General features: G+C 45.9%; 1 protein-coding gene across 1 annotated transcript; it reads left to right on the forward strand.

Moving 5' to 3' along the window:
* The first annotated feature begins 1,972 nt into the window (after window positions 1-1,972).
* On the forward strand, window positions 1,973-11,009 carry BRI3BP (BRI3 binding protein). Its single transcript, XM_032229856.1, has 3 exons — window positions 1,973-2,221; window positions 6,420-6,522; window positions 8,791-11,009. Exons 1-3 carry the CDS (start codon window positions 2,030-2,032, stop codon window positions 9,204-9,206), a joined length of 711 nt encoding a protein of 236 aa, XP_032085747.1. The 5' UTR covers window positions 1,973-2,029; the 3' UTR covers window positions 9,207-11,009.
* Window positions 11,010-11,807: the final 798 nt, after the last annotated feature.

An 11,807-nucleotide genomic window follows, 5' to 3' on the forward strand; every position in this document is an offset into this window, starting at 1 on the left:
CTTGGGGAGCAGGATTTGGGAAATGCTTGGCCAGCCCTGGGGCTAAAAAAAGAAAAAGACCTTCAGTCAACAAGGAGTTGTTGCAATCCTTTGGCCACGAAGCTCAGGATGGGGTGAGCAGGCAGGCAAACCCGAAGGGGAGAGGTTAGGTCAGGATCCTCTTTGAACCCGAGTAGCCTGGATATTTTGAAAGTTGCTAAAAAAAGAAAAGTTGGACGGGTGGATTTAGAAAGTGGGCAGAGAGACAAGGCAATGTTGACTCAACTGAAGAGTTGAGTAGGCCACCAAAGGTGCTGAGTAGTCTTGGGTCACCTCTTGGCTCCATTGGACCATTACACAATTACACACAATTACAGGTGTAAGCCAGAGTTTCTCAACCTTGGCAGCTAGAAGGTGGGTGGATAGGTGGGGGAATTCTGGGAATTGAAATCCACCCATCTTCCAGTTGCCAAGCTTGAGAAATGCTGGCTTAAGGGGGGGAAACCTTCATATTTGCACTGATGATGGTTCGTTCAGTGATAGGTTAAGTAAAATCTCCAGCAGAATTCTTCCCCTCCCCTTCCTGATGGCGGATATAAGCCGATGACTGTTAACTTAATTAGTTTGCCTAGAGTGGGTTGAAGGAGGGAGGGAGGAAGGAAGAGAGGAAGGAAGGAAGGTACATGTGGGAAGAAGGAAGGGAGGGAGGGAGGTAGAAGGGAGGGAGGAAGTACAAATGAATGAATGAAAATAGATGTGAGAAGAAGGAAGGAAGGAGGAAGGAAGATAGATGCGGGAAGGAGTGAGGGAGAGATGAATATAGATTGGAAGAAGGAAGGGAGGGAGGAAGGGTGAATGAATGAAGATAGATGTGGGAAGAAGGAAGGAAGGAATATAGATGTGGGAAGAAGGGAGGGAGGAAGCACAAATGAATGAAGATAGATGTGAGAAGAAGGAAGGAATATAGATGTGGGAAGAAGGGAGGAAGGAAGGAAGGACAAATGAGTGAATGAAGATAGATGTGGGGAGAGGGAAGAAAAAATGGAATATAGATGTGGGAAGAAGGAAGGGAGGGAGGGTGGTAGAAAGGAGGGAGGGAGTACAAATGTGGGAAGGAGGGAGGGAGGAATATAGATGGGAATAAGGAAGGGAGGGAGGAAGAAGGGAAAGAGGGAGAAAGGGTGAATGAATGAAGATAGATGTGGGAAGAAGGAAGGAAGATAGCTGTGGGAAGAAGGGAGGTAGAAGGGAGGGAGGGAGGGAGGACAAATGAATGAATGAAAGATGTGGGAAGAAGGAAGGAAGGAATATAGATGGGAAGAAGGGAGGAAGGAAGGGTGAATGAATGAAGATAGATGTGGGAAGAAGGAAGGAAGGAAGATAGCTGTGGGAAGAAGGGAGGAAGGACAAATGAATGAATGAAAGATGTGGGAAGAAGGAAGGAACAAAGGAATATAGATGGGAAGAAGGGATGGAGGGAGGGAGGGAGGGACAGTGAATGAACGAAGATAGATGTGAGAAGAAGGGAGAGTCACATGTGAAAACGAAGAGAAACCTGGGTGAAATGAGGGGCGACGATTAGACAATATCAACCATCCCTGCCTAAACTCCCTTTGGAAAGGAGACTGGGCAATCTCCTCCTCTTCCCTGCAGCCTTTTCCTCCCTCCTGCTTTTCCTACCCTTCTTCCTTTCGCTTTCCCCTCTTGGGAGGCAGGCACCTTAAAAAAAACCACCCACCGCAAAGGTCTCCCGAACCGCCTGGCCCAGAGCCAGCCCTATCCCGGGGACCCCCTTGGCCTCTCGGGGGGCTCGCCGACACGGGGCTTCTCCAAGAGCGCAGAGGCGAGCGGGGCGAGCGCGGGGCGCCTTGAGGCTTTTCCTCTCCCCGCTGAGCTCCGCCGGAGCCTCTTTCTGCCGCGAGAGAGCGCTGCCCGGCCAGGCGAGAGCGGCCAAGCCGAGGCTGGGCGGGGAAAAGCGTGGGAAACCCGCCAGCCGAGAGAGCCGAGCCGAGCGCGCTCGGCTGGAGCGCACTAGCTACCCAGGAGCGCCATGGCGAGCCGGAGCGGGACGCGGGGCGCGCTGCTGCTGCTGCTGCTGTTGCTGCTGTCCGGGCCGGGGGCGCGGGGAGCGCGGGGGTCCCGGGGCGCCGACAAGCAAAACAGCCTCCGGAGGGCGGCCAACGGCGTTTACCAGGGCGCCAGCGGCCTCCTGGGCGAGGAGAACGTGCGCGCACTGCAGAAGGTAAGCGGCGCCCGGAGGGTCCCGGGCAAAGAGGGGAGGGGAAAGGGGGAGGGAAAGAGGAGGGGTCTGGGGTGGTAGGGGGTCTGGTCTGGTAGGGGAGGAGTGCAGAAGCGGTTTCCGACTTTGGCGTGGGTGGCCAGGAGGGAGATTGGGAAGGTCCTGGCTGACCCACTTGGGTGCCTGCTGGAGAGGGTGACCTGGTTGGGATGATGGAGATGGGCAAAGATGTTGTGTGGAGGTGAGTTTCCTGGTTGAGCCGGTAGGGTGACCCCACAAGGTGACTTGAGGGCACAATGCTGGGCATGATGATAGTGATGATGATGATGATGATGGCTTCTGAGAAGTGAACATGGTCATGGTGGTGAGGATGACCAAAGAGGTTGAGGGTCCTAGTTGACTCATGGGGATGTCCACAAGGTGATCTGAAGGTGGGGAGAGGATGGGGATGATGGGGTGGGGTCTCTTCTTGGGAAGTAAGCATAGTACGTGTTCCTCCAGTCGGTTAGACCAGAGGTGTTGGGTATCCTGCCCCAAAGGTGCTTTTTTTTCAGGAGGCAACTGGACTTTCTTGTTTTTTCTTTTGAAGATGTTTCGCTTCTCATCCTAGAAGCTTCTTCAGCTCTGACTTGAATGGTGGGGAATGGAAGGATTTATTCTCCTTGCAGACACTCATTTGCATCCTTTTAGAGGGTCGTTGAGGTCGCTTGGAGGTTTCTTTGTGTCTTCAGGGTCACCTGAGTGGTGAAAATGGTTCCTGTAGTCTGCACTTTTTCTTCTGAAAATCCATTCCTACTCCCACACCATTGAAAGGGTCTTCATCCCAAATTGTATAGCTAAAAAAAAGCACCTTTGGGACAACCATGACCTGAATGACTGAGAACCTCCACAGATGTTGAGTTGACTCAGTTGGGGGCCCACAAGGTAACCATCAATCTCTTTCGTGGGTGGTGTTAGTGATGATGGTTAGGTTGGTGGTGATGAGGAGCAGGACGGTGAGGAGATTGGGGATGAGTCTGCTGGAAAGTGATGGAGATGACTGGAGATATTCAGTGTCTTGGTTGGCCCACTTGGGGTGCCTACTGGAAAGTTGAGCTGACGATGGTGGGGTTAGCCATGAAAGTGAATGTGGTCAGCATGGTGACAACCGGAGGTGTTCGGTGCTCTGGTTGGCCCAGTTGAGGTGCCTACTGGGAAGATGACGATGGGAAACGCATAGGAGAAATGGGAGAAGATGTGCTGCTCCTTCATCCTTTTTTTTAATAGAAAGTTTTTAATTTTTATACATACCGTATATACTCGAGTATAGGCCGACCCGAATATAAGCCGAGGCACCTAATTTTACCACAAAAAAACTGGAAAAGTTATTGACTCGAGTATAAGCCTAGGGTGGGAAATGCAGCAGCTACCGGTAAATTTCAAAAATAAAAATAGATACCAATAATGTTTTTGAATATTTATTTCAAAGAAAAACAGTAAACTAGTGGTGTATTCAATGAAATACTTCACTCACCTCATGATGCTGATGTCCCGCTGTGATGATGATGTCCCGTGCAGCCGCGGGAGCGATGTCCCGCCTCCTATGACACACGGCACAGTGATTCCTATCATTGGATCACTGTACCAGAGGAGGTGGGACATCGCTATGTGGCTGCTTGCCATAACAAGGAGGAGGTGGGACATCGTTGCAGAGCGGCAGGAGGGGGAGGAAGGGGAATCGTAAGACAGCCCTGCATTACATTAGAATGTGAGGAGGGGGGATGGTGCGGTGCGCGCTGCGCGGCAAACTGACACAGAGGGAGGGGAAACTCACAGGGGCACTGGGCCATTCACGAGTGTCACCCAGCGGCATGGCCCCGCCCCTTTTTCTCCTCCATTTCGGGCAAATTTTTCACTGACTCGAGTATAAGTCGAGGCGGCTTTTTTCAGCCCAAAAAGTGGGCTGAAAAACTAGGCTTATACTCGAGTATATACAGTACATACATACATACATACATACATACATACATACATACATACATACATACAGTTTACAGGTATATCTTCACATTCTTATTTATCTTTATCATTTTTACATGTTTGTTTTTCCATATAAAAAGTTAAAATATATGGTGTTGCTTTTCTAACCATCCCATATACCTAATTTGTATTGTCGCCACCATATTTTTTTTTCTTTTCACTCTCCCTCCCTTCTCTTTCTTCCTTCCTCTTCTCCTTTCCTTTTCCTACTTCCTTTACCTCTTCCCTACTCCTCTCTTCCTTTTCCCACTCCTACCCTCTCCTTCTCTTTCTATCCCTTCCCTCCTTCCTCTCCTTTCCTTTCTTCCGTCTCTCCCCTTTCCTCTCTCCTCCTCTCTTTCCTTTTCTGTTGTTGTGCTTATCTCTTTTCAGCTCTGAACTGGTGTATTTCCGGTATAATATTCCCGCACACCCTGTTGTAATTTTACACTTATTCTTTCCTATTCTTCATTATCATATCCTAACTATTTTTTTCCTTCAATATCTCATTCTTGAACATATACTTAGATATTAATACTTTCTTTCATCCTTGATGGCGTGTAATAAGTCACTCAAGGCTGCTAAAAAACCAGGAGGACCCATTAAGAGGGGAGATTAATCAATAATATTACCCAGTAAGTGTCATGAGGAGATCCTTAGACTACATTCTGGCAGGAGGAAGAATTCAGGGTCGAGAAGAAGGTACTGTATATACTCGAGTATAAGCCTAGTTTTTCAGCCCACTTTTTGGGCTGAAAAAAGCCGCCTCGGCTTATACTCGAGTCAGTGAAAAATTTGCCCGAAATGGAGGAGAAAAAGGGGCGGGGCCATGCCGCTGGGTGACACTCGTGAATGGCCCAGTGCCCCTGTGAGTTTCCCCTCCCTCTGTGTCAGTTTGCCGCGCAGCGCGCACCGCACCATCCCCCCTCCTCACGTTCTAATGTAATGCAGGGCTGTCTTACGATTCCCCTTCCTCCCCCTCCTGCCGCTCTGCAACGATGTCCCACCTCCTCCTTGTTATGGCAAGCAGCCACATAGCGATGTCCCACCTCCTCTGGTACAGGGATCCAATGATAGGAATCACTGTGCCGTGTGTCATAGGAGGCGGGACATCGCTCCCGCGGCTGCACGGGACATCATCATCACAGCGGGACATCAGCATCATGAGGTGAGTGAAGTATTTCATTGAATACACCGCTAGTTTACTGTTTTTCTTTGAAATAAATATTCAAAAACATTATTGGTATCTATTTTTATTTTTGAAATTTACCGGTAGCTGCTGCATTTCCCACCCTAGGCTTATACTCGAGTCAATAACTTTTCCAGTTTTTTTGTGGTAAAATTAGGTGCCTCGGCTTATATTCGGGTCGGCCTATACGCGAGTATATACGGGTAGTTATGGTTGTATGAAGGAAGGCTTAGTTTCCTTGATTGTCCTTCCTGGCCCGTCCATATTCTCTCTTGCACCCGAGACTGCGGGCACTTTTCCTTCCCTTTGGAAGACCACCCGAAACCAAAGGTAGACTAGAGAATTCAAGGGATCTTTTTCTGCTTAATCTTCATTGGCCAAAAATGCTTTCCCAGATCTTTTTTTTTTTCCTTCCTGGAAATCGGTTCTTTGCTGTTTCACAGTGCCTCAGCTGTTGAGAGCACATGGCAGGAACTTCTCCCTGGGTCCGTAAGTATGGGTTCAAAATCCAGGATATGATTCATAAAATACGTACCTTCTCCGTGGCGTCCTTTGGTCACTGTCTCTTTCAATTGTGGGGGCGAGGCAAGTCCAATCTATGGGTAGACCCCTGGCTGGCTGAGGAATTCTGGGAGTTGAAGTCCACAAGCCTTAAAAGCCTCCATAGTTGGAGACCCCTGCTTTAAGAAGAATGGATTGCTTTCCTATGAAGCCCTTCACATTTTAGAGGGTGAAAAGGGTCTTTAGAGGGTGAAAAGAGCCAAGGTGGCGCAGTGGTTAAATGCAGCACTGCAGGCTACTGCTAGATCAGCAGGTCAGCGGTTCAAATCTCACCGGCTCAGGGTTGACTCAGCCTTCCATCCTTCTGAGGTGGGTAAAATGAGGACCCGGATTGTTGGGGGCAATATGCTGACTCTCTGTAAACCGCTTAGAGAGGCCTGAAAGGCCTATGAAGCGGTATATAAGTCTACTGCTATTGCTATTGCTATTGTCTTTTATGTTTTGCCTTTCCAGTTTTTCTCCAGACTAACGGAGAGATTTGTCTACGGAGTCGATGTTCTAGTAGATACGTTCTGGAGAATATGGACAGATCTTCTAGATGTCCTCGGAATTGATGGTAGGTGGGCAAAATAGTAGTTGGGGCAGTTCTCGTGTTCCCTGCGCTTACTTAGATTTTATTTCTTTTTATTTGATTATTAAATTTATGTGCCATCCACCTGAGAACTTACAACAACTTTATTGCCACTTTGAATGAGAGGGATCTTAGAGTCTTAGGGTACAGCCAGCTAAATATGAGCCAGCAGTGTGCAGCGGCAGCCAAAAAAGCCAATGCAATCCTAAATTGGATTAACAGAGGGATAAGATCAAGATCAAGAGAGGTAAAATACCACTCCATAAAGCTTTAGTAAGGCCACACTTAGAGTACTGCCTCCCGTTTTGTTCACCACACTATAAAAAAGATGTTGAGACTCTAGAAAAAGTGCAGAGAAGAGCAACCAGGATGATGAGGAGACTGGAGGCTCAAACATAGGATGAACAGTTACAAACTGGGAATGGCTAGTCTGGAGAAGAGAAGGACCAAGGGAGACAGGATAGAAGCCTTCCAATATTTGAGGAGCTGCCACAGAGAGGAGGGGGTGGTCAGGCTATTTTCCAAAGCATCCGAAGGTCAGACAAGGAATAATGGATGGAAACTGATCAAGGAGAGATTCAACCTAGAAATAAGGAGGAATTTCCTGACAGTGAGAACAATCAACCCATGAAACAGAAGTTGCCTTCGGAAGTTGTGGGAGCTTCATCCCTGGAGGCTTTCAAGAAGAGACTGGACTGCCATCTGTCAGAAATGGTGTAGGGTCTCCTGCTTGACTAGATGACCTACAAGCTCCCTTCCAACTCTGTTAATCTAATTAATGTCCACTGATTGGCATACATTAAAATGAAATTTCATTGCACACAGCTCTCAAAGGATCTCCACGTCTAATATGCACTATATAAACGTGACAAAATAAATACAAAAGTATGCATATACCCACACATATGACATGGAGAAGCAACATAGTCTAGTTTGGATGTGTACATGTAGATGGCAATACAAATGAATCTTGCGAGTTTACCGGATGGGAGGCAGCTGTTCCAGAATCTAGTAGGCCTATTACAAATGGAGCAACTCCATTTCACCTCCATCGAATAAGGAAAATAATAATTTGCGAAGGGTCCCTTGCTTACAAAGGAAGGTTATTAAAAACAAATATTTTATAGTTAATGGATTAGGTTTGAGGTTGAGTTTCATTAGTTCTTAGAAAACTCAACTTCACCACGCCTGGTTGTTAACACCATGAAGTCACGCAAGATAATAGTCAACAGCTGCATATTGAAGGAGTTTGCAGGGGGTTGTTCCCAGGTAGTCCTCGACTTATGACCACAATCGGGACCCACCCAAATTTTCATTGCTAATTGAGGCCCTTCTGAAGTGACTCGTGCCTGGTTTGACGGTCTTTTCCGCTGCGGTAAAGCAAATCAGTGCGGTTGTTAAGTAAATCCTGTTGGTCGTAAAGTGAATTCGGCTTTCCCCCCTTGTCTTTGCTTGTTGGAAGGCAACTGAGAAGGTCACAAATAGCAACCACATGACCTCTGAGGACGCTGGGATAAATTAATGACCATTACCAAGCACCCATTTTTTGAGCTGAGGATTCTGTGACGGTCATTAATACGAGGACTGCTTGTGAGTCGCATTTTCAGGGCCATTGTAATTTCAAACAGTCGCTAAACAAATGGTTGTACATTGAGGACTACCTGTTTTCTTTTCTTTTAACGACCCTGTTAATCCCTTGCATCAGGGTGGAATCAGGGCGACTGAATGGAGCTGAGCATTTACAGTCCTGATGCCCTTCCTGACACCTACATGGTGCTCACAGCAGACAATTTTTACTCATGGTGCCCAGAGAGAAATATCTGCTGCTCCCTAGAACTAAACTCACAACCTCTTAATTGTGAGGCGAGAGCTCCACCTGTAGGCCACCACTCTGCTCACATTAAAGACTACATATAACATCGTTGCTGTCGTCTTTTAACGACCCCATAATCCCCTGCCGGGTGGAGTCTGGCCAACTGAATGCAGCTAGCAGAGTGTTTTAATGGCCAGATGCCCTTCCTGTCACCAATGCAGAGTTTTGTTCAGCAGATACTATTCTCAGTGTGCCCAGAGAGAGAAATATCTGCCTCTACCTAGGATCGAATTCACAGCCTCCTGATTGTGAGGCGAGAGCTCCACCTCTACCTATAATGCAGCCGTAAAATCTGATGATTTTTTTTTCATTTATCGATGATGCTTGTTTTCTTGGCTGAGTGAGCATTGACGTTTTCTGCTTTGTTTTTTCCCCCCCAGGATCCAACTTGACCCATTATTTCAGCCACACCTCCCTCGCCAACAATCCCGCTCGGGCCCTGTTGCTGATCGGCGCCATCTTGTTGGCTTATTGGTTTGTGTCTCTTCTCCTCGGATTCTTCTTCTATCTCTTGCACATCCTATGTGGGCGTTTCTTCTGGATCATCCGGATCGTCCTCTTTGCTCTTTCCTGCGTCTACATCCTGCAGAAATATGAGAGCGAGCCCGAGCATGCCGTCCTTCCCCTCTGCTTCGTGGTCGCTGTCTACTTCATGACGGGCCCCGTCAGCTTCTACTGGCGGAAGAATAGTCACAACACTTTGGAGGAGAAGATCGACCACCTCGACAGCCAGATCAGGCTTCTGAACATCCGCCTGTCTCGCGTGATCGAGAACCTGGACCGAGGAGGTGACTAACAGGAACGTCACCCTTCCTGCAGGAGACAGGCGATTGTCTCGTCCATGGCGAGGCAGACTTTGGGGTAAAGGAGATGTGCACCATCCAGCCGTTAGTCTTCGCGTGTATCTTGTCCGTCCGTACCCCGAACGAAAACACAAATGAACTCATAAAATAGATTAGCTGTACGTTCAGACATGTTCGCCCATGAGTAGAATTTTATCTGCTGTTTTCCAAGCGTTTGAAACATCTTTTATATAAAAAGAAAAAAAGAAAAAGAAAAAAAATAAGAGGGAGGGAGGGATTTGATGAAGGCTGATGGAGTCGTTGGTTTCAGACAAGAAAATTATCTATAAACCGGTCACCGATTTCACCTTCGGAAAGAAGGAAGGAAGCACGAAGAATTCAGCTCGAGAGGAACAGTCGTGAGGATCGGTTTTCCTTTCTTTCTTTTTTCCATCTTGCCTTCAGTGATCATTTCATGTTATGCCTCAATTTGTCTTTTTCATACAATTGCGAAGGAAAAAATAAATTATTTGAGTCAGATCCAAATAGGGTTCACCCTGAATTTTGAAAGGAAGAGGTTGCGTCCTTCGGATATCGATGAGAAGCATCAAAACTGCTTCTGTATTTTTTCCCTCCTCCTATCAGTTTTACTAAAAACAGGCCCTTTCTTTAGCCTACACACAAACACACACACACAGTCCAGCTTCCTATAATGGTTGAGTCCCCTTCTCCCAAACCTCTCCTGCTAAAATCTTCTGGCTGCCCACGTTGGCTCTTCTTCCTTGGCACAACTTAAGCAAAAGACCTTGAGGGAATGTCAGTCAGATAATATTATCTGTGGAGAACAGCCTGGTGTGTTTTTGGAATAGAAGTTACATTTCTATCGAAATTATGTGTTGCCTGAAAAAAGAGAGAAAAGTAGAAATAAACCCCAAGCAAACTCAGCTCAACTCATTTTTAAAACGCCGCCGTCACAATCGGCGACAGATTAAAAAAGGATTGCAAAAAAAGAAGAAGAAAAAAGTGGGATACGGGAATCTTTCTCAGGATTAACGTGGCAATAAATTCCATAAAACCGTCAACTTCAGAAGGATCTGTGCTTCATCTATCCAAAATCTTTTTTTTTTCTTACAATAGTTAATACGGAGGAGACTATTGTGTTCAGTCCTTAAAAAAATGGAGTGGCTAATTTGGTTTGCCAATAAAAAAAATTGCCCGAGTGACCATTTGAGGTTCCTGGTGTAAATCGTACCCGCAAAGTAGTAAACCATCAAAGAATTAACATTTTTCCCCACGTGTTTCTAACCTCAAAAAACACGTTACTCTTTGGCTTGAAGACCTATTCCACTGTCAGTCATTTTCCTGGGAAAACTGGAAGCTGTGGGAATAGATAGCATCTCCTGACCTTGTGATCCCCCTTTGCCTGGATGACGATATGTGTGTGTGTGTGTGTGTGTGTGTGTGTGTATCTGTTCTGACCTAAAGGACATTATAGACTCTTGTGAGTTGGTGTCTCCTTCCTTCCAGAAAAAACCCAACATTTTTTGAAGGTTGCCACTGAGTCCTAACCATTCCCAAATGAAGGCAAACACAAAACCACCATTTTTCTTCCGCGATCTAATTCTCCAAATAAAAGAATAAAGATTTGCGATCTTGCAGAATAAGAAAGGGCAACTTGGAATTGAGAGAACGTTGGTTAAAATGAACTCCCTCCTTTAAATCAGCTTCCCGTAGTGGCAATGCAGGAATTAGAAAAATATATAGATGTATATGTATAAATAGATTTGATATACACAGCATTTTGTTTGGTATAAGGCCACAGTTGAAAAAAGAATAGAGATATAGAAATATATATTGCCCCCGCTGCCTTGGTGCAGATTTGGCTAAGTAAAATAAACAGGAGCACAAATTATTGTACTTGAAATAGACTCTTCTTGTCATTTCCTTGCAGAATTTTGAAAGTGAAGATGACCTTAAGTTATCCCCCCCCCCCTTATTCTATTAAAAATACAAATGTGGGTGGATTTTTTCTGATTTATTTTTCTTCTTGTTACTGTTCACTTCTCTTGTGGCTAGTACCATCAAGGTATTTTTTCACCTTTGCTCATCTAGAGGCCTAGAAAATACCCTGCTTTATAGAAAACGGGTGTTGGTAGCCTATTTATTCAATATATAGGTTCAGGAAGAAGAATTAAGCATTGCAGTTAATTATGGATGGCTGTGGTTGGCCAAGGGCAATAGTAAAGTTTTTAATTTGATTTGTCATTCAGGAAAGCAGAGGTGAAATGTTCAAACTAACCAGCTGCGATTCCTTTCTTACAAACCTTACATCCATTTTCAAATTGATACTAGATTTTTTCCCCCCAGCCTGAATTAAGATTGGATTTTTACTGTTGTTAATTCCTAACAGTTTGGAAAAACAGGTTTGCAATGCGTGCCAGCTTACTGTTACAACCTCTGCAAATAATTATTTTTTCCCTTTGTTGCAAGGTCAGCCGATCTTGGTTAATTCTAACTTGGATTGTCATTCAGATCCTCCTCGGTATAATTCTGGTTAGAACTACCCATGAGGATACTATTGGAAGCAAAATACTTAGATGCCAAAGCAGGCTTGA

The sequence above is a fragment of the Thamnophis elegans genome, chromosome 13 (genome assembly GCF_009769535.1).
Source record: "Thamnophis elegans isolate rThaEle1 chromosome 13, rThaEle1.pri, whole genome shotgun sequence".
Lineage (NCBI taxonomy): Eukaryota > Metazoa > Chordata > Lepidosauria > Squamata > Colubridae > Thamnophis > Thamnophis elegans.